This window comes from Oryx dammah, unplaced genomic scaffold (genome assembly GCF_014754425.2).
Source record: "Oryx dammah isolate SB20612 unplaced genomic scaffold, SCBI_Odam_1.1 HiC_scaffold_8, whole genome shotgun sequence".
NCBI classification, from domain to species: Eukaryota; Metazoa; Chordata; class Mammalia; order Artiodactyla; family Bovidae; genus Oryx; species Oryx dammah.
In genome coordinates, this window is record NW_024070192.1 from 9,644,176 (window position 1) to 9,666,214 (window position 22,039).

Genomic DNA, 22,039 nt, shown 5'->3' on the forward strand with positions numbered 1-22,039 from the left:
AGGAGGAACAGTGACCACGAAGGAGGCCGTGAGGCTCTGGTGCCAGGCGCGATGGATCGAAGGGTCTCACCTGAGCCTCCTAGCCAGGCTTTTGTCACCTCCCCCATCTCCACCCCGCCTGGCACCTCCATGCCACCCCTGCCCTCCTCCCTGGCACTGTGGTTACAGCCACTGTTCTGACTCAGCCAGCTGTGTCCGTTTAGTATCTGCAACTGGCCCCCGGGTCCACAGAGCAAGTCTCCAAGCAGAACGAGAGGTCACCTGCATCACAGTCGCCTAAGCTACTGGCTAAAATGCAGATTCTGGGGCCCTGCCTCAGACTGATGATCCTACCCCAGCCTCAGTGGGAAGGGGGCCCAGGAATGTGCTCGGTTAACCATCTCACCAGAGTCAGTTGGTTGATCCCTGATCTGCAGGCTTGAGAACATTCCAGCAGTTCATGATCTTTGCCCCCTGGCAAAGCTGGCCAGGCTCCGAGCCACCCCAAATGTCCCCCACGCAGGTCCAGCGCCTTTGCTGTATTCAATCCCATTCATTTTCCTCAAACAGAACCCCTCCTCATCCCACCCACCCACCTTTCCCAGACCTGGTCTGGTTCCTCCTCCCTGACAAGGTGGCCCCTGATTTCCACAGCAACAAGAAAAATGCTCCGGCTTTTCTCCCAAGGCCCACAGACTCAACGCCCAGGTGACATACTTTAGCACATTTTCTTTGAAACATTTAAAAATAGAAATAAAAGGGCCCCCAGTTAGTGGCATGGCCAGCGGGAACCTTTCCATGTAATTAAAGCTCTTTCACACGTGAAGTTAAACATTTCTCTGTCTCCTGAGTGTACACAGAAGAGATATAACTTGACCTTTTTAGAACTCTGGATTACCTTTAGGACTACAATATAGAAAATCGCTCAAGGGCTTTTAAGATATATAGGAGCCTTCAAAAAACATTTCTGAATATTCTGAATATTCATTAGAAGGACTGTTACTGAAGCTGAAGCTCCAATACTTTGGTCACCTGATGCAAAGAACTGACTCACTGGAGATGCTGGGAAAGATTGAAAGCGAAGGAGAATGAGGCAACAAAGGATGAGATGGTTAGATAACATCATTGACTCAATGGACATAAATGTGAGCAAACTCGGGGAGACAGGGGAGGACAGAGGAGCCTGGCAGGCTGCAGTCCCTGGGATGGGACACTCCTTGGCAACTGAACAACAACAAAAACCATATATATATGACGCAATTCCTCTGAACTAAATGGCCCCGGAATATAGTTTAAGTCAACTTTTCACAGCTTCCTCCACAGTTGTAACTTTCTGGGGGGTCTGACGGCATCCTATCCCCCTTTTCTCATACGGCTTCTAAACTGCTCTGGACTGACTGGGACTCACACAAAGAAGTGTCTTAAAACTGTGTCTAAAACCAGAAGAGTGAACGGGCTCTGATGGGCTTTCCGTGAGTCAAGCGCACGAGCGTCTGAGTCCAAGTCCATTGTCACCGAATGTGACGTCCCCAGCACACAGTCACCCACAGGGAGACGGAAAACCAGCTGTGCTGCTGGAATGCAAGGCTTCAGCTCAGATTTTTCACAGGTTTGAACACCTGGTCAGATCTAACAAGGCCAAGTGTCCTGGGAACCCATTGACAACCCACACGTGGGTCTCCACGTCCAACCCTGCATGTGCCAAGAGGGAGACCATAGTTCCTAAAGAAGCAAAGCAGGAAACGAGAGGGTCTGAGCCAGCTGTGAGCTCAGAGTCGGCAGAGACCTCTGGCCACCCAAACAGCCAACGTGATCTTTACCACAGGTACTTGGAAGAATATCCATGCCATTCCCACCCCACAGGATGCGTGAGGATCCAAACAAAATAGTCTGAAAGTTTCAAAATCAAAATATAATTACTGAAATGTTTAGGAATTCACCTAACAGAAAATAGACACCAGTTTCCCTGGTGGCTCAATGGTGGAGAATCTGCCTGCCAACGCAGGAGACACAGGTTCGATCCCTGGTCTGGGAGGGTCCCACATGCTGCAGAACAACTGGGCCCACGCGCCACAACTGCTGAGCCTGTGCTCTAGAGCCCAGGAACTATCCTGAGCCACATGCTGCAACTACTGAAGCCCAAAGGCCTAGAGCCTGTGCTCTGCAACAAGAAAGCCACCGCAATGAGAAATCCATGCACCAATAAGAAGCCTGTGCACTGCAACTAAAGAAAAGCCCTCAGCAACAAATACCCAGAACAGCCTAAATAAATAAATAAAACTATATATAAAAAAAATATATGTATACTAAATAAGAACGACACATTTACTAGATAAGGAGAAAACCTGAGTAAGGGAGAGGCTGTCTCTTCCCAGATAGGGTTCAGAAAGACAGAGAATGGTTAAAGGATGAGGAGGGCCTCAAAGTTCAGGAGAAGGAAAAAAATAGACAAAAACAGGTCATAGGAAGGAAAGTCCTATGGAACCAAGAATGTTTGGAGGGATGCTTGCAGGTGGTAGAAAAGTCTAGGAAAATATACTCTGGTGGTTCAGAGTATTGAGCAGTTGTGTGACCTAGGGCATGTTTCTTAACCCTAGGTGCCTCAGTTTGTTCACCTGTAAGATGGGGATGATAACAGCAACATCCATCTGGGCAGATGCTCATCACTATCAGAAACACCCACAAGCTTGGCAAGCTGTTTAGAAAAGAGGGTGGTACTTACTGTGCGTATCTCCAGATGCCTGGACCAGACCACTGAGAACATATTACAGGGAGGCAGAAATTGGCGCAGGTGGAAAGCAGCACTTTCTACAGGGCTGTCTTGAAATCATTGGGCTGACTTGATAGGTAATGAGACACCCATCACTGGAAACATCCAAGTCAAGCCGGGATAAAACAAACATCAAAAACATTTTAAACTCCATTTCTCTGAGTTCTAGCCTCTCAAAGCACACTTGTGACACCCCGTGTGCTGCCCAGAGTTTCCGTTTTTGCTCACTTCCCTACCCAGTTTCCGTTTTTGCTCACTTCCCAACCCTCCCTCAGTTAAGTGGTGGCTCCTAAAGCCGGCTGGGTGTTAGACCAGCTGTATCAGAATCACCTGGCAAGGAGGTGATCTGGACAGAGACCATGACTATGAGTCCTGGCCAGGCCCTACCACAGGTTTCTCCTGGCATGGTGTTTTATAAACCTGTATGTTTAACCATCTCCCTGGTGCATATTCAGGACCAGGACAGTTCTAGAAAGGTAAGATGGCCAGGCAGCCAACCTCTTAGGAGAACAAGCCTAGGTCACTGTGTCTGTTACCTTCCCAACCAGCTTCATTAAGACAGTCACGAGGCACAGACTCTTCCAAAATTATGGGAGATACCAGGCTAGCTTCGGGGGTGGGGGGTGGGGTTGCTGCTTATGGCTGATCCAACTAAATGTCCCTTGACGATGTCAATCGTTTTCCCTCAGACCTTACGACTGTGGCTACCCCGCCTAGGTCAGGGGTCCCCAGTGCCAACAACTGTTCTTGTTGTATAATGATCTATCCCCGCCCCCGAGGAACCACCACATTCATCCCCAACCCTGTCCCACTAGCTTCCACTGTCCACCCTCCCCAGTCGAACTGTAGATGCAGAGCCCCATGGTGCAAGGACTTTCAGTTAGCCTCTGGATATGCAGCCTGGACATCCTTACTGGCCCACTTCCTAGAGCCCCTTCAGAGCCTCACCAAACCACTGGCCACAGAGAGAACACCACCCCCACAATGGATGAGGTGCCGGACCCAAGAACCTCAGCCCTGGGTGGTCTGCAAAGGGTTTCCAGGGCCCACTGACCAAAGTTGGCTGGAATCGCAGCTCTCCACCTTCGCCAGCAGCCCAGCACCCGCCCTAGCTGGTGAACTCTGGCAGCCGCTGCCATGGAAACGACAGAGCTGCTGTGCTGTGACATCAGAGCAGAGGTGAAGTCAGGGACAGTGACGGGCCAGCCAGAGAGCAAGCACGAGTCAGCACACCGGTTTTGGGTCCACTGATCATGGAAGACTTGCCTTAAACAGCTGGGGCGATGAGCGCATGCATGCGTGCCAAGTCACTTCAGTCGTGTCTGACTCGTTTTCAACCCTATATGGAATGTGGCCTGCCAGGCTCCTCTGTCCACGGGATTCTCCAGGCAAGAATACTGGAGTGGGTACCACTTCCCTCTCCGGGGATCGTCCCAAACTAGGGATTGAACCCAAGTCTGTCTACCTGCACTGGCAGGCGGGTTTTTGCCAATAGCGCCACCTGGGAAGCGCCCGGCAATGAGCAGAGGGATGGCAGACGGGGACCATGAAGATGCCTGTTGAGAGTGCGCTTGCGTGCCTTCGATGTTTAAAGATGGCCTGGCAGGGAGAAAACCCTTCCTGTTCCAGCTTGACAGCACGGTCACAGTGGTCCTCGTTAGGGCGTCTCTCTTCTGAGCTGTGGCACCTCAAGGTCAGGGCTCCCTGACAACGCTGGCCACCCCTCCTCCCACAGGGAGAGCGTCTGGTCCCACTCAGGTTGGGGACACTTGCCCCTCCAGGATTCACTGCTGAGCTGAGCTGGAGGTGGGGGGAGCGAATGCTGGCCTGGGGCCCCCACTGCGCACCCAAATTAAGAAATCATACAAGCCTGACCTCATGGCTAGGACTGAGGGCACTCGTCTTGAGAAATTTAGTTTGGGGGACGTGATAGTGGTCCCAAGATGTCAAAGCAACCGATCTCAGGATTTGGTTTCTTGAGAAAGTCAACAGCAGGAACTTGGAATCTTGGAGGCAGAGTGGATCCAAGGACAAAACTCTTTTGTGTGGGGCTGGAAGGGTTCTGGAGAGGTCATCTGGACCCTGACCTGGCACATGGTGGGAGGAATTCTGCCCCTGAACCCCTCAACCACAGCCCACCCCACCCACTCTCTGGGCCCCTCTTCCAGGCCCCCTAGATACAAAATCTTATGTCTATTTCTCCTTCCCCAGAGCATACTCAGCCCCCAGTCTCTTAGCCTCTTCTCAGCAAGGTCATAGACACTCACCTTCAGCATGGGACAAGTTTGGAGCGGGGTCAGTGGGGAGGGCAGATAATATGACTAAAACCTACAGCCTGTGGGGCCTTTGATGGCATTCCAGAATGTCCCAGCACAGCCACCACTGCCATCCTCTTCCAGATGATCCTGCATTGAGGGCATTTCTCCCAAGCCCAGGCTCTCCCGACACCAGCTTAGTGATTCCGAGAACATGGTTCCCATCCTCTGGATGACCCTGCTCTGCTCAGTGGGCCCTTCTTCATGGTGCCCATTGCTGAACGTGGACCAAATCAGCTTTAAAAGTCTGGGCCCCATCCTACTGTTGCCCACAATCAGACCCATCCTTCAGCAAATTCTGACTTTAAAAACAATACATGTCATTCAAGTTCAACACAGAAAAATTAGAAAACCATATTGCAGAAGCAAGTCTAATTCCTCCTCCTTTATCTGAACATTTTACAATTCAGTAAAAAGTCCTTGGGGACTCCAGAGTTTAAGACTCCATGCTTCTACTGCAGGGGGCGCAAGTTCTATCCCTGGTCAGGAACTAAGATCCCACATGCTGCTCAGCTTGGCCAAAAAAAAAAAAATCTGCAACCTTTGGTCCTGCAGAGCATCTGCGGCTGTGATGTATCTAACACTGAGATAAACAAGATGGAGGTGAGGATCCTTGTGATGAGATGCTAGCACACATCCTTTATTATTTTCTGCAGAAAAATTTCTAGATTTAGAGTTGCTTGACCAAAGGGGAGACTTCTTTTCTCCCTTTCTTTTTCTTAAAGTATAGTTGACTTACAATATTGTGCTAGTTTCTGGTGTACAGAAAAGTGATTAAACTATACATATATTCTTTTTCATATTCTTTTCCATTACGATTTATTACAGAATGTTGAATGTATCCCTGCACTCTACAACAGGACTTTGCTTTATATTTAGTGGTTTATATAATCTATCCTTCCACCCACTTTCCCCTTTGGCATCCATGTTTGCATTCTACGTCTGTGAGTCTGTTTCTGCTTTGTAAATAAGTTCATTTGTATCATATTTTAGACTTCACATATAAATGACATCCTATGATATTTGTCTTTCTCTTTTTGACTTGCTTCACTTAGTACAATAATCTCTAGGTCCAGCTGTGTTGCTGCAAATGGCATTATTTCATTCTTTTTTTAATGGCTGAGTAGTATCCCATTGTATAAACAAACCACATCTTTATCCATTCATCTGTTGGACATTTAGGTTTCTTTCATGTCCTGACCATTGCAAATAGTGCTGCTCTGAACACTAGGGTGCGTGTATCTTTACAAACCAGTTTTCTCCAGATACAAGCCCAGGAATGAGATTGCTGGAGCATGTGGCAACTCCACTTGTAGCTTTTTAAGGAACCTCTACAGTGCTGTCCATCGCGGCTGTACCAATTTACATTCAAGGGGAGACCGGCGCTGTCAAAATGTCCTTCAAACTTTAAACTGCTCAGGTTAAGACAAAACACACCCACCTAGAGTCAGCCCTTCCAAGGACAACACGCTTCTTGGCCACGTGGAACAGAGCAATGGAAAGGCCATAGCTGTGACGTCCAACCTGTTTCCAGAGACTTGAGCCAGGTTCTGGCTCATTAGATTCCTGGCACCACGTTGACCACGAAACCCTGGGTGAGTCATCGACTGTTCCCCATCCAGACAGGGGAGGACACCTGTCTGACCTACCACCTACCTCATGAGTCCTTGTCAACAGGAAGAGACAAAGTCCTTTTGCACCAAAAGGTCGTAGTTTTTATGTAAGGGACTTCTGATTGGCAACTATTTGCCAGTCGTTTTACCCTGCTTTCCAGAATTGGCACATAAGAAATAAACACCTCCTTAAATGTATTCCTTTGTTCCCTAGTGTTAGTCCCCCAGGCGTGTCTGATTCTTTGCGGGTCCGGACTGTAGCCGTCAGGTTCCTCTGTCCATGGGATTCTCCAGGCAACAATACTGGAGGGGGGAGCCCATTTCCTTTACCAGATCTTTCCTACTCAGGGATCAAACCCAGGTCTCCTGCACTGCAGACAGATTCTCTACCATCTGAGCCACCAGGGAAGCCCCCTCCTGCAGCCAATGTGCCCGAGAGGCCAAGACGTCACAACAGAGAATCAGAGACCAGCTGCGCTCATCACTTCTCTGCTCCAATGCCTCTCTTCCCGAGATACCTGGTTTCTGTCTGGGCAGAGCCTAGCGGAGCCATTTCTCCCAGGGGCTTCTGAGAGTTGAAGGGTAAATGCTGGAGAGGATGCGGAGAAAAGCCCCCAGGAGAGAACTATGTTTGCCCTCAAAGCTGTCCTGTCACAGGGTCAACAGTCCTGAAAAGGGACGCTTCCCTGGGAGTGGAAAAATCCACACAGACCTGAAATCTATGAGTGACCCCCAGTCTTTTATCCCAGCTACACGGAACACTGTCTGTTTAATATTTATTTTTATTTGTTTATTTATTTGGCTGCACCGGGTCTCAGTTGCAGCATTCAAACTCTTGGTTGTGATTTGTGGGATCTGGTTCCCTGACCAGGGACTGAACCCCAGTCCCTGCCCTGGGAGACTCTGTGCTCCTTGGTGGCCACTGGACCACTGAAGCGCTGCTGACAGCCTCCTGGACTCCAGTGCCTGGGGCACCCACTTCATTGTGTGTGTGCAAACGCTCTAGACTTGGGGCCCTGTAGGATCATTCCTACGCATCTCCATGTCTAATGCATTCCTGGCATCCCCCCTCCTGGTCCTTGTTCTTCAGTACCTCACGTCACGTGACCCATGTGAGGTCACAGTGGTCTGGGGCGTGTCAACCACCTCTGCACAGTGAATTCTCAACTACCCTCACATCACGTGCCTGCACTAAAAACCCATCCGGGGTCCTGAATTCTTGATCTGGACCAAAGAAAGGGCAGCAGAAGTGAGCTGAGCCAAAGAGAAAAACCAGGCTGAGTTTTCCACATTGTAAGGACAGTCAATCCTAAAGGAAATCAACCCTGAATATTCACTGGAAGGACTGATGCTGAATCTCCAATACTTTGGCCACCTGATGCGAAGAGCCAACCCATTAGAAAAGGCCCTGATGCTGGGAAAGATTGAAGACAGGAGGAGAAGGGGACGACAGAGGATGAGATGGTTGGATGGTATCATCAACTCAATGGACATGGGTTTGAGGAAGCTCTGGGAGATGGTGAAGGACAGAGAAGCCTGACGTGCTGCAGTCCATGGGGTCGCAAAGAGTCAGACACGACTGAGCGACTGAACAACGAGGAAGAGCCAAAAAAAAAAAAACAGAAGGGGCCAGGAATGTCAGAGGTTTATTTCTTTTTTTATGCACATGACTTTCTTCTTGAGGAGCTCTGAGGACAGAGGCCCACAAGGTTTCGCAGAAGCATTATCCAGGATCTCAGAAATCTAGATGGAGTGGGCGGGGTTGACATTTATTGAGTCCCTCCCATGCTTTCGCACACTTTACTCATTCATCAGAAATTCACTCACCATCTGCTGTGGCCCAGCCCTGAGGAGTTTCTTTTTTCAAAAAATATTTTTTAAATTTAGTTGGCTGCGCCAGGTCTTAGTCTAGACATGTGAACTCAGTTGCAGCATGTGGGATCTAGTTCCCTGACCAGGGACTGAACCTGAGCCCCCTGCATTGGGAACACACAGTCTTAGCCACTGGACCACCAGGGAAGTCCCCGAGACATTTAATTCTGCTTTTACAGAAGAAACCAGGGCTCAGAGAGGCACAGGGGCAGGACTCAGAACCAGCTCTAGTAGGCTCCAAAGACCCAGGCTTTTCCTCTGATATCTTTTACTTCATCTTTTTTTCTCTAAAATGTCAGTCCACTTCCCCATTCTGTCCTTGGTTAACAATCAGCTGTTGAGAAAGATGGTAACGATAACCCTGTATGCGAGACAGCAAAAGAGACACAGATGTATAGAACAGTCTTTTGGACTCTGTGGGAGAGGGAGAGGGTGGGATGATTTGGGAGAATGGCATTGAAACATGTATAATATCATATATGAAACGAATCACCAGTCCAGGTTCGATGCATGATACCGGATGCTTGGGGCTGGTGCACTGAGACGACCCAGAGAGATGGTACGGGGAGGGAGGAGGGAGGGGGGTTCAGGATGGGGAACACGTGTACACCTGTGGCAGATTCATGTTGATGTATGGCAAAACCAATACAATACTGTAAAGTAATTAACCTCCAAGTAAAATAAATAAATTTATATTAAAAAAAAAGAATCAGCTGTTGAAGTGCCTCCTAACTAGAGCCTTTGACTGTCATCAGTCAGTCAAAGCAAAGCCTGGTGCAGAGCCTGAGAGCTGAGCCGAGTCGGTGAAGATGACCTGACCCTACGGGGTCTCCGGGAAGCCCAACCAAGGCCTCCGGACCACAGATGAGAAAGGGCCAAGTGAAGACTGATCCCAAACAAGGCTCTGTCCCCGGGAACTCTCCACCCTAGAACGTCTCACAGCGGAAGGCTTACAGCCCTGAAGCTCATCTCTCCCTCTCTCGGGCTCACAGGTTCAAGGTTCACTGCATCTTCAGGGTCAGTTCAGAGAATGAGACCCCAAGGCATCAATCTTTCTGGAAAGCAAGGAGCAGGCCACCAGGTGAGAGGTGAGTCGGCCCCAGGAAGTTCACACCCAGGGGTGAGGGAAAGTTCTCATAAAGGGCAAGATGGTAATTCACGTAGCTCTGTTGCAACTACTCAAGGCTGCCATTTTTACAGCCCATAAGCAGCTGCAGACTTTGTATTAGGAATGGGTGTGGGTGCATTCCAGTAAAACCGTATTTACCGTAACAGGGGATCAGAGGTGGGTGGGGGGTAGTGGGGGTACTATTTGCCAAGCCCTGAAAGGCTACATCCTATGCGTCCTGTTGCAGGGCATGGCCTTGCTGCTGCAGCACCAGGTGGAAACATACTAAGTCTCATCGGAAATATCAGACTGAACCCAGCACAGGGGTCCTTGGGATGCTGTAAAATCAGATAGTGGTGATGGCTACACAGCTCTGCGACTGCACTAAAAAACCCACTGAGTTGTCCTTTATTTAATTTATAATTTAATTAACTTATAAAGGAGAACTGAAATTTATTTATTTTGGCCATGTTGCACGGCATACCAGGATCTTAGTTCCCCCGAGCAGGGATTGAACCCCTGTGCTGCCCTACGGTGCAAACGCAGTGTCTTAACCACTGGAGCACCAGGGAACCAGGGAAGTCCCTCCCTGAATTGCCCGCTTTAAATGGGTGAACAGTAGAATCATACCTCAACAAAGCAGATAAAAAGCATACGTCTCTGAGGCAGAAAAATGGTAACAGTTGTTTTCAAGAAGCAATAAACCCTTCCCGAATCTGCTTCTCAGAGGAACAAGGCAAAGGGAGGCAGCCCTGGATGTGATCCCCACCCTCTAGGTTCAAGGCTCTCACGGCCTTGCTTGTAGCCTTCTCTTCTGCTTCTCCAATCCTGAAGATACCCCTACCCCAGTCTCCTTGTTGCCTTTTCACTTTAAAATAATTATACAACTAACACACGTTAATCACAGAAAATTTAGAAAATACAGATAAGCAAAACGAAATAAAAACTACCCTTGATCTCACCCACTGCCTAGAATTTTGACAGACATCCTTCTACACTTTTCTCTACATGTGTATGTATAAGCATAATTAAAAAAAAAACCAACAAACTAGAGATAAATACAGAATCAGTAAACTACACTAAAAAAAGCCAGGGAATTTTCACCATAAAGCCCAGGAGAGTGGTTACCTAAGGAAAAGGAGGTCCCCTTTTCCTTAGGGACCAGGAGGAATTAAGAGAGTTTTTAGGGTTGGCAAGGTCTTTGTTTTTTTTAACCTGAGTATTTGCTTGATAACTTTGCTAACTGTACAGTTATGCACTATGCATTTAAAATTTATATTAGGGTTTGAAACGCAAAAGCATACAGATGTAACTGGGCTTTTAAATTTAATGCACTCTGAACATTTTTCTAGGTCATAAACATGAATCTGTAATACTGTTTAAAATGACTGCTTAATATTCTGCTGTCAGGATAGAGCTTAATTTAATTTAGCTCATCTCCAATTGATGGGGAAATCTCCCGAACAAGGTCAGCTCTCCAGAGTTCTCCTTCATGGTCCTCCATCCTTCATGCTCTGCAGAGACCGCCCCCTCCGAGCCTCGGTGGACCGAAATGGTCGCCTTCAGCTTCCCCTGTACGCCTCCTTGCATTTTAAAACCCTGCCTTCTTACTCTGCTATTTGATAGTCATATGACCCAAGCAAATGAATCAGCTGGTGCCTCAATCTGATCATCTGTAAAATAGGGATAATTATAAATTAGATGAATTAACAGCAAAAATGTGTGAAACACGGTTCCAAGCACTTAGCACCGATGGTGACAGCTGCTGTTACCGTTTGTCATAGTCACTCTTCCCTCACAGACCTAGGCAGTTTCCCTCCCAGTTTCCTGGCCGCCCTCCTGGAGGCACCAGAGCCCAGCTTGTGCATCTCTGCACCCCCCCACACCTGTATGAGAGCCACGCCAGCTCTCGGGGTGGGGTGAGGATTACACGCCCAGCACAGCATCAAGCACAAAAAGTGTCAATACCCCCCCAACCCCAATAGTCTCCATGGGCACCGTCCCAGGCACTGCACTTCTGCCCTAGGAGGTAGGGTCATCGCTTCTTGGGAAATGGAGAAACCGAGGCAGAGGGCACCTCCCCAAGTCTCACCCCTGGATTGAGGTGTGGGCTGCAGGGCGGCCATCCTGACCATGCTGCTCCAAACCTACGTGCCCCCACCCCTTTCTCTGTCTCTTCCCTCCAAGGCCCCTCATTCATTCCCATGACCTGCTGGAGCTACAGCTGGAGACCCCTCTGTCTCTCTTTCCCAGCAGAATTCAGCAGGGAACGGGCACCCCTGCTGACCACCTGCCCACACTAGGGGATGCCTGGCCCCAGCCCTGAGGTCAGACCCCAGAGGCGGGGGCCACCCACCCCGCCCTGCCCCTCCAGCCTATCACCCACCCTCCCTCCTTCCTGAGTTCCTCCCCCACCAGGTACCTGCTCTGCTCACTTGGGTGACTACAAGCCCCTTAACCCGGTCTCCTGCCTGCAGCTTCCTTCTTCCTCCCCTGCCATGTCTAACAGCTCTCAGGGGTACAGCAAAGACCCTCACCCTGGTCCCCACTGCTGGGGCTCAAGGCTGCCCACCCTTTGGTTCCAGAGCCCCTACTCCCCCCACAGGCCATAAGAACGCCTTCTAAGGCAGTGGCTAACCTTTTAGAGGTCACACACCCCTTTGAGAATCTGGTGGAAGCCACAAACACAGGCACGCACACACTCAGCTGAGCTGACTGCTTCAGGGCTCAAGGCTATCCTGCCGGCCCATCTCTGGATACACATCCATGACCCCCGGGTTCAAAGGATGAAAAGGATCAGTCATGTCCGACTCTGCAACCCATGGACTGTAGCCCGCCAAACTCCTCCGTCCATGGGATTTTCCAGACAAGAATACTGGAGCAGGTTGCCATTTCCTCCTCCAGGGAATCTTCCCAACCTAGGGATCGAATCCAAGTCTCATGAGCTTCCTGCATTGCAGGCGGAGTCTTTACCACACTGCACCATCCAGGAAGCTCCCTGCCCCCTGGGTTAGGACCCTTCTTTAGAGGTAACATCTCAATTTGATTTTAAACTTAAAAAGTTTTTTTAATTATGTTTTAAAATGGCTGATCTGCAGGCCATGTGGGATCTTAGTTCCCCAACCAGGGTTCAAACTCATGCAATGGAAACTAGGAGTCTTAACCACAGGACCATCAGGGAAGCCCCTCAATTTGATTTTTACAGTAAACCCTCACCCAGTGCACCCTGCTGGGGCCTTCAGAAGCTTAACCCAGGAGGCTAACTGCACACAGCTGACCCCAATTTTATCAGCTACAAAATGGGATTCCCCTGGGTCTGTATCACTTTTCCACTGGAGCTGCACATCCATGCAGTGATGGTAGCACCGAAGGCTCCGGGATCCCAGCCAGACCAGGCCTTGGGGGCCAGGGACTGTGGGCCTGGGCTGGGGGAAACCAGCTTCATTCCTGCCCTTTCTGAGATGCTGGTGCCCCTGACCATCCCTCAGGCTGGAAGTCCTCCCCAGCCTCACTTCCCTTGACTGCCTTTCCTCCCAGCATTCCAGGGCACCTCACATACCCCTCCCGCACCGAGACCCTGCGGTCTCACGGTCTACGGGCCCTGTAGCAACCAAACAGAAACCTACCAATCACTCTCAAAGTCTACCTGCTCATTTTAAAACTGGGCACAAGTGCTGCTGTCAGTCCATATGCTAAGTATCTATAAGGTTCTCTTCTCAAATCCAAGTTGCCTTGGTTACCCACTTTGGAGATGACTGCTCTGTGCAAACTTTGGTGGGCATCAGAATCACCTGTGAGATACCAATGGCCAAGCCCTGGGTCCTGAGGGTCCCATGTGTGTCTGTGTGTGCACTCAGTCGTGTCTGACTCTTTGTGACGCGATGGACTGTAGCCTGCCGGGTTCCTCTGTCTATGGGACTTTCTAGGCAAGAATACTGGAGTGAGTTGCCATTTCCTTCTCTAAGGGATCTACCTGACCCAGGGATGGAACCCGTGTCTCCAGCATTGGCAGCCGGATCCTTTACCATTGAGCCATGGGAAAGCCCCAATTTGGGACGCTAATTCAGACATCTGCCTTTTGGCAAAATCCCTGAGCAATGCCCACTGTTGCCACAGGTGCACAACCTCAATGCCTCTCCTCGGGTCCTTCGAGATGGAGTGCAAACTCCACGTGATAAATCGGATCTCTAGTCTCATTCGTCCTTTTGGGCCCTGCTGCCCAAGAGCCTGCTATGTACCCAGACTCTCACCTTTCCCAAGTAGCCTGTCTGTTTACTTTGGCACCATGAAATGGCACTTAACCATGCCTAGTCCACAGAGAAGGCAATGGCACCCCACTCCAGTACGCTTGCCTGGAATATCCCATGGACAGAGAAGCCTGGTAGGCTGCAGTCCATGAGGTTGCTAAGAGTCGGACAGGAGTGAGCGACTTCACTTTCGCTTTTCACTTTCATGCACTGGAGAAGGAAATGGCAACCCACTCCAGTGTTCTTGCCTGGAGAATCCCAGGAACAGGGGAGCCTGGTGGGAGGCCCTCTATGGGGTTGCACAGAGTCGACTGAAGCGACTGAAGCGACTCAGCAGCAGCATGCCTAGTCCATGTTCCCCTAGCTCCATCCTACAATTTAGGGTTCCTTATGCTTCCAACCTTGACTTCCTAAGTCTGCCTTTCTCTTTTCAGAAAGCCCATCCTAGCCACAAGACCATTTGCTCTTGGCTCCGGGTGTGTGTGTGTATACGCAGGGTGGAGGCATGTCCAGGACAGGGGAGAAGAATCAGTGGTCTGCCTTCTCTTTATCTCCTTTCGTGTATCTTTATTTTTTTTTTTTGCTTTATTGAGATATAACTGACATATAGCACTGTATAAATTTAAAGTGTACAGCATACATGATCATTTGACTTACATGTATCATGAAATGATTACCACGAAATATTACATTAACACCCATCAGATGAATACACAATAAAAGAAAACCAATTTTTTTTTCCTTGTGATGAGAACTCTTAGGATTTGCCCTCATAACAACTTTCTTATCTATCACCCAGCTGTCTTAACTACAGGCAACACATTGTACATTAAATCCTTAGTACTTATTTTTTATTTTTTAAACTTTTTATTTTACATTGGTGTATAGTTGATTATGGAGAAGGCAATGGCACCCCACTCCAGTACTCTTGCCTGGAAAATCCCATGGACGGAGGAGCCTGGTGGGCTGCAGTCCATGGGGTCGGGAAGAGTCAGACACGACTGAGCGATATGTCACTTTCACTTTTCACTTTCATGCATTGGAGAAGGAAATGGCAACCCACTCCAGTGTTCTTGCCTGGAAAATCCCAGGGACAGGGGAGCCTGGTGGGCTGCCGTCTATGGGGTCGCACAGAGTCGGACATGACTGAAGTGACTTAGCAGCAGCATAGTTGATTAACAATGCTGTGATGGTTTCAGGTGTATAGCAAAGTGGTTCAGTTAATACACTTTTTCTTTTTCCTGCCTTTTTTTCTGCCCATCCTCTAGACTGCCCCAGGGTCCTCCAAGCATATCTCTCAGCTGTTTTGGGAGCCAAGGGCTTCATCTGCTCCCACAGCCCCTTGGGCACTGGATCAATGGCTCTGCATCAGGATGAGAATGGCTGCATGCCCCCACCCAAGCCTGGGAGTCAACTGCACCCGCACATATGGGATGCCCTTGGCAACTCAGCAGAGATGGCAAAGAGAAATAGCGGGATCCCAGCCCATCTGCAGCTCAAGGACTAGCATCCAAGACCACCGATTGCAGAGGACACGGCAGTCCCCAAGCTGCAAGCTGGCACCACGCCCTCAGATCAGAGAGGGAAGAATTCGTAGGGTAGGAGAGCGCCCTCCCAGCCACATGCCACACCCACAGCACAGCCTCTAAGCCCTGCACACATCTCTTCCCACTTCCCAACCCAGGTTCTAGTCAACCCCCTGGAGAATACATCCGTCCAGGGACACTGTCCAGGACCAGGAACTCAAGTGCCCCACCCCTGCCATGGTACCCTCCTCCTCCTCCCGTCAGAACCTGGAATCTCTCTTCAGAACCCCAAATGCTTTTCATCTTGTGACCCAGTTACTCTTTTCATTATTTGCCCGAAGCACATGGAGTCTGGTTTACTTTAAACCATCCCCTGGCAGTTGGCTGGGGTGGGGGTGTCTACAGGGCTTCGGTCCCCTTTGACCCACACAGTCTTACACCCACTTCCACCCAGCCTGGAGCCAGAGTCCTGGTATTCCTTCCCAAGGGCAGGGAAAATGCCTTGCATCTCCCTGCCATCCCCTGGGGTGGAGTGGGTCACTCCATAACTGCTTGTTGAAACACAAGCAAGCCCAATAGGCTAACTGGGATTACAAAACACAGCTGATTGTATACTTTGCAAACGGACTTGCCAACAGTGTCTTTAAAGACACCTACCCACACCCCTATGGCACCCAAGGCCTCACTCTGCTCATAGGAAGCTCTGCCTTGCTTTCTCCCAGCACGTGTCTGGAGAAGGCACTGCGCTTTCTGAGTGCCTGCTGTGTATTTCCCCGAGAGCCCACTAGCTGGAACCCATCAGCGTGTGCCCCAGGCCAGCCCATTTGCCCTGGCAACCAGCATGTGGCCTTGGCTGCGGGCCCTGCCCCACTTGGTTCTAGAGACCATTGGAGGGTCTGCAGAAAGCAGTGACTGGAGATGGAAGCGTTCTGAGAAAGATGGATTGGAGGTGCTTTTCTGGAAGACAGTGGCCCTGGGCACCACCACCCAGGTCACGGTGGGTGGGGACTGGTGGAGATTTTACCCTCTGGATCCAGGGAGCTCCTGGATTTACCTGTGACTCCAGAAACCAGCTGGAGCAGCCCAGGTCTGCCAAGTCACTCAGCTGGCTTAAGGAACCCCAAACTCCTTCACGGTGGCACTGCCCAAAGAGCAAGCCCAATGCTGGCTTCCAGCCAGATTCCTGGAGCCATGCGGGCCTGCATGAGATGGCATTAGATAAGACAGGGCCAGGCCAGCAGCACTTTGGAGCAGGGCTCTGAGACCCAAAAGGCTGCCGGCTCATTCCCACTTTCCTGGAAAGGTCAGGGAACAGGGCCGTCCAGGAAGAGCCCCGGTCACCCCTACCCACCCCTTCCTCCTCAATCGCATAACCTCATAACAAACTTTCTGCCAACCCCAGTTCCAATCCCACAGGCTGCAAGAGCTAAGGAGATGCCATCCCCTACCCTTCCCCCAGTAATCTCTACACAGGCAGACAGAAACATAACTGTTTCTTAAGCCAACTGCCTCTTGCCGACCCCAAGCCTTTTATAAAGCCTGCGTCCAGCCAACAATGAAAGGAGCTGGCACGCTGCATTAAAGATCAGTCTTTAGGGAACCCCAGTGTGCAACAGGCCATCACCCTTCCCGGATCCCTGGCCCACTTCCCTGGTGGCAGTCACCTGTAGAGCTTGACAACTACAAAAGCCAAGATCTGAGCCAGATTCTGTGTCTGCAAAGAGCTCCAGACCCCAGGCAATTCTGCTGTCAGTCAGAGTAGGGAATCATCATCAAGGAAGTCATGGACTTGTACCACATAAAGTGGAGGTGGAAAGGCTATTACTTTGCAAGGTTTCCTCCACAGCCACCCAGGTCTGACACCCTAGGCTGTCTCTGCAACATGTCCCCAGTTGAGTGAGCACAGAAGGGCTGCCTGCGCAACAGGACTGGGCAGCATTCCCCCCAAATTCGCGTCCACCCAGAAGCTGTGAATGTGACCTTATTTGGAAATAAGAGTCTTCGCAGATGTGATCAAATGAAGATGAGGTCAGTGGACTAGGGTGGGCCCTGAATCCAATGACTGGTATCCTAGTAAAAGGAGAGGACACACACACACAGAGAAGGCGGCCACCTGAAGACAGAGCAGAGATGGGAGTGATGTGTCTACAAACCAAGGGACACCAAAGATTGCTCGGAGCTACCAGGAGAGGGGCCTGGCACAGATTTTCCCTCCGGGCTTTCAGAAGGAACCTGCGCTGCCAACACCTTCATTTTGGACTTAAGGCCCCTAAGCTGTGAGAGATCAATTTCTGCTGTCTTAAGCCCCCCATTTGTGGTCACTTGTTACAGTAATCATGGGGACCAAAAACTCTGGGCTCTGCAGCAGGACCCTGGCATCAGCACACCCTGTGGAACCTCTGGGCTGGGCTGAGGTGAAAAGTTTTGGCTCTACGATGACTTTAATGCAATGATTGAGACACAAATGCCAGGAGATGCAGGTGGAAGAGAGGGCAACCTACAAAGCAAGGAGTCTTGAGGCATATGGACACTCCTGGACCCTGACCTTTGCTGTCCTTGATCCAAATCTAAAGCAGAAAACAGCCCCAGCACTGCCTCAGCTGATGCTGGGCAAGGATGGGAGTGGCTGGCTGGACATCCTCTCTGTGCAGCTGAGGAGTGTGAGATGGTCCCAAGCCCAACCCCTTCCTGCTCCTAGAATCTTCTAATTCATGGATTCTTTCCGGCCCTGGGCCTGATCCTGCCCCAGAAACACAGCTTCTCTTTCTGCAAGGGGCCTAAACAGGTCTGGACTCCCAGGGGACACCCCTTGGAGGGCCGATCCTGGCTCCCACACTGGGATGAGCCTCTCCTCCCCATGCCAATCTTCCTGAGCAGCGAAGCCAAGTTGGAGAGCTTCCCGCAGTCGGGGTGCTGTAGTGAGCCACTCTGGGAGCACATGCCGGGACCCAAGTGCAGGTTGGCCTGAGCTATGTGACTCGCACAGGTAGGATCACCTGAAGACTTCCTGGAGCAGGTGGTGGCGGCAGCTCCAAGGGCCAATTGGGGTGTGGCCAGGAGTCGTGGGGAGATCAGACGGTATGGCTGACAACGGGAGAAACCCAGAGACCCCAGCTTTGAGCCTGTACAGGTGAGGGCAGCCCAGCCTCCCTACCCCTGGCAACAGGCTGCGGGGCTGGCTGAGCCTTAGAAGCAGAAAATAAACCTGTGCGGAAGTGAGAGGGAGCCACAGAGACCCACCTGCTGTACATCTGTCGTCTTGGTGAAACCTGTCCCAGGAAAAGCCAGGGCAGTGGAGGCCCGCAAGTGAGAACTAGATGGAAACCTCCAAGGTCAGCTGGTTCTCCCCATTCTGCGGTGCTCTCTTTCCCCACTCAGCCTCCTGCCCTCTATGTGGCTCAGAGTAACTGGGCTCTCTCTTCCTTGCCAGCTCCCGTATTTGGGGAGAAGGAATCTGGAGGGGAAGGGATAGGTGCTGAGGACTCTAGGCAGCCAGACAACCCTACCTGCCATCTCCAGTCACCAAAGCTTGTGTGGATGTCCAGAAAAAGCGGTCTCCACTCAAGGACCATCCTGCCTGTCCCTGCAGAGCTGTGCCTCCTGGGCAGAGCGGGGGAGGAGCCGGCCCTGGGGCTCGGCCCATCTTTCGGGCTGCCCCACTGAGCCCGTGGGGAACCTGCCCAAGGGAGGGACGCTTCCATCCAGCCCCAGCCGGATCTGGTGAACCCCACATGGGGTTGCTGGCAGAGGCCCAGGCGGAGTAGCTCTTCCCCACCCAGCTCCAAGCCCAGAGGAGCCCAAGTCCCATCTCACCTGCGAAAGTTTCTTCCTGGGGTTCCCCGTCCTTCAACCCACCGAGGGCAAGAGGGCCCCTACTCCCGCGCTGTGGCCCCCACTCTCCCCGCCCCCCATCACTGGCATCCCGGGGCCCTCCGCCTGCCAAAACCCAATCCGTTCCCTGGCTCCCTTTCTGGGGCTGGAAATGCAGCGGAATTTTGGTGGAATTTTGAGGCTGAGAAGCATCTCGGCAGAGAGGAAAAGAAGAGAGAAGGAATGGGGAAAAAGAAAGTACGATTTTGGTGTCAACTTGCAGGATTCTAGAAAGCACCAAGGCCCCCGGGAGGCGGGCGCTGGGTCCCTCTGCAGGATGCGGACGGGCGGGGCGCTGGCGAAACCTCGAGGTCCCGCGCGCCCCGCGGGGGCGGTGGGCGCCCGGCCGGGGCGGGTTCGCCGTCCTTACCTATGTCTGCATTGCAAAACGCCTGTTGCGGGTGCACCGGGGAGCAGCTGCAGGCGTCGGCCCGGGGGAGCAACGTCCCCAGCAGCAGGAGGCAGAACGCGAGCGGCAGGCTGCGGGCCGCGGCGCCCATGGCGGGCGGAGGGGCGGGGGTCGCGGACTCGGGCTAGCCGCCGCCGCCTGGGCTCGGGGCGCTCCCCTCTCGCCGGCCGGGGCCGCGCTGGTCTGGACGGCACTCCGCGGGCGCGCTCTCCTCTCCGGCCCTCACTCGCCGCACAAACTTTCTTGGCTCTAGATTGCGGGGTGCAGCGAGAGGGGCGCGGGGCGCGGCTGACGGTGCGGAGGCGAGAGCTGGCTGGGGGGCGGCGAGCGAGCGAGCGAGCGCGCGCGCCGCGGACCTGGTCCCGGGTGCTCCACTGCCTTCTATGGATGTGTGCGCTGCGGGTGCGGGCCGAGCCGGCCTTTTATTGCGCTTCGAGGCGGTTTGGCTCCGCCCCCCAGTGGCGGGCGGCCAATGCCGGCTCCGGGAGCTCTCGGCCGCCTCCCTCCCCGCGCGCCTCCGGCGCCTCCCGGCCCTCCCCCAAGTCCGGCTTTTGTTGTGCCCAGCCTGGCACGGCCCGGGCCCCCAGCTGCGCACCTGGCTTCCCACCGCTCGGAGCCGCACCCCCGCAGCCTCCCAGATCGCCAGAGGTTGGTGGGGGGAGGACACTGCAGGCAGACAGCGCCCAGTGGACCCTGACTCAGCACTTGGGACTCGCAGTCCACCTCTCCAGGGCACCAGGGGACCCACCCATCACCGCTTCCCCTCCAGCTTGGCGCGGGAGGTGTACGCTGCCTGATTCCCTTCCACCCTTGGGATCCCTGCGATTCTAGCCAGGGATTGAGGAAAAGGATGTGCCGCTTTGAAGCACGGATCGGATCGTTCTCTGCCGCCCCTCTCCCTGCACCCTGTTGCTGGGTGGACTCCTGAAACTTACTGAGAACACCTTTTTCAATTAGAGGCCTTAGAATTTTAAGTGCGCTTGGCCAATAGAGTCAGGGGGCGCGGGGGGGGCGGGGGGTGGGCGGAAGTGTGTACTATGAACAACACAGGATTTCATATAAACCGGCCTTCATTTTGACCAGCCGGCAAGAGTGAGGAGCCAGCCCAGAAGAAAAAAGGGTTGGATGAAGGTGTTTTCTGGGCTCTCCTTCCTTAGCCCACAAATGTGGAAGCTGAAATACTTTATCCAAAACAGTTCTGTGTTCCAGGAAAGGCAGAGGGTCTTAGAGGTATGGATGGCATGGAAAATGTGACCCCCGGGGATCTCTGTCTCTGAGCCCCCTCTGTGGTGGGCACTGTTACACGTAGGGCCTCATTCTTGTCATCTAGCCCAGGAGTTGTAAACTGAGAAAATGACACAAACAATCATTGTCCACTCCACTATGTAATGCTGACTTGATATGAAACGGGAAAATACTGAAAGAAATTTTAAAAATGGCTGCCTTCTGTTTATGCATGGTTTTGAACCAGTAAATGGGCACCCCCAAAGTAAATTGATTGGAGATTCATTCCCTGCAGACTGAGAGGAGAATAGCAGGATAATTAAGAGAGGAGGCTGGGCTCTGCCCTGTCATTCTCATTCTGGAGGTCAGGAGATCTCCTAGCCACACAGGCACAGAAAGGCTTGTTGGAGGTCAAAGGGGAGTGATGCTAACTTAATGCCAGGCTACCCACAGGTTTTTCTGGTAGAATCCATCTTGGCTAAGAGATGCATGTGCCCATATAGAAGGATTCTGAGACACGCCAAATGTAGACTGTGAAGCAGACAAATCAAAATGATCGGCCAAAGGAAACCAGAAAGAAACACCCCATTTAAGTGATTTAAATTGCCACAAGGGTGCAACTCAGGGACTTTCCCTGAGTCTGCCCGTGTCTCTATCCGCACGTACTGTACTCTTTTTCCTTATAATAAATCCTTTGAGTCACTACTCTCTGTCTTTGTGGGGATTCTTTTCTGCAAAGCTGAAGCGCCAGAGCCTTGTCACTGACCGCTGGTCTAGTGGCTAGAACTTGGTGCTTTCACTGCTGTGACTTGGCCCCAATCTCTGGCTGGGAACCCAAGCCCCACTTCAAGCCATTGCAGCCCGTGGTGACCCCGGATCACTTGGAAATAGACAACTTAGAGAAAAGTTAAACTGGTAGAATCTGGACAATTCCAAAGTCAGTGCTTCAGCTTCTGTTTCTGTAAAATAAAGTGTCATTTGTGAAATGATGTTTGATGCTAACTTAGTGAGTACAGTTAATGCAGAAAATTATGACAAGTTGGCTGTCTGTAGCCTTTTCTTTCTTTGTTATTGCAGGTAGAACAAAATGCTGTTAAACTTTACAG

General features: G+C 51.6%; 1 protein-coding gene across 1 annotated transcript in view; it reads right to left on the reverse strand.

Moving 5' to 3' along the window:
* The window catches only part of TIMP2 (TIMP metallopeptidase inhibitor 2), a 54,103-nt gene extending 34,001 nt beyond the window's left edge, over nucleotides 1-20,102 (reverse strand). Inside the window, exon 1 of the mRNA XM_040244743.1 lies at nucleotides 19,671-20,102. Coding sequence (XP_040100677.1) covers nucleotides 19,671-19,800 — 130 coding nt within the window. The 5' untranslated portion in view covers nucleotides 19,801-20,102. The remainder of the gene's footprint in view (nucleotides 1-19,670) is intronic.
* Between the last annotated feature and the right edge of the window lie 1,937 nt (nucleotides 20,103-22,039).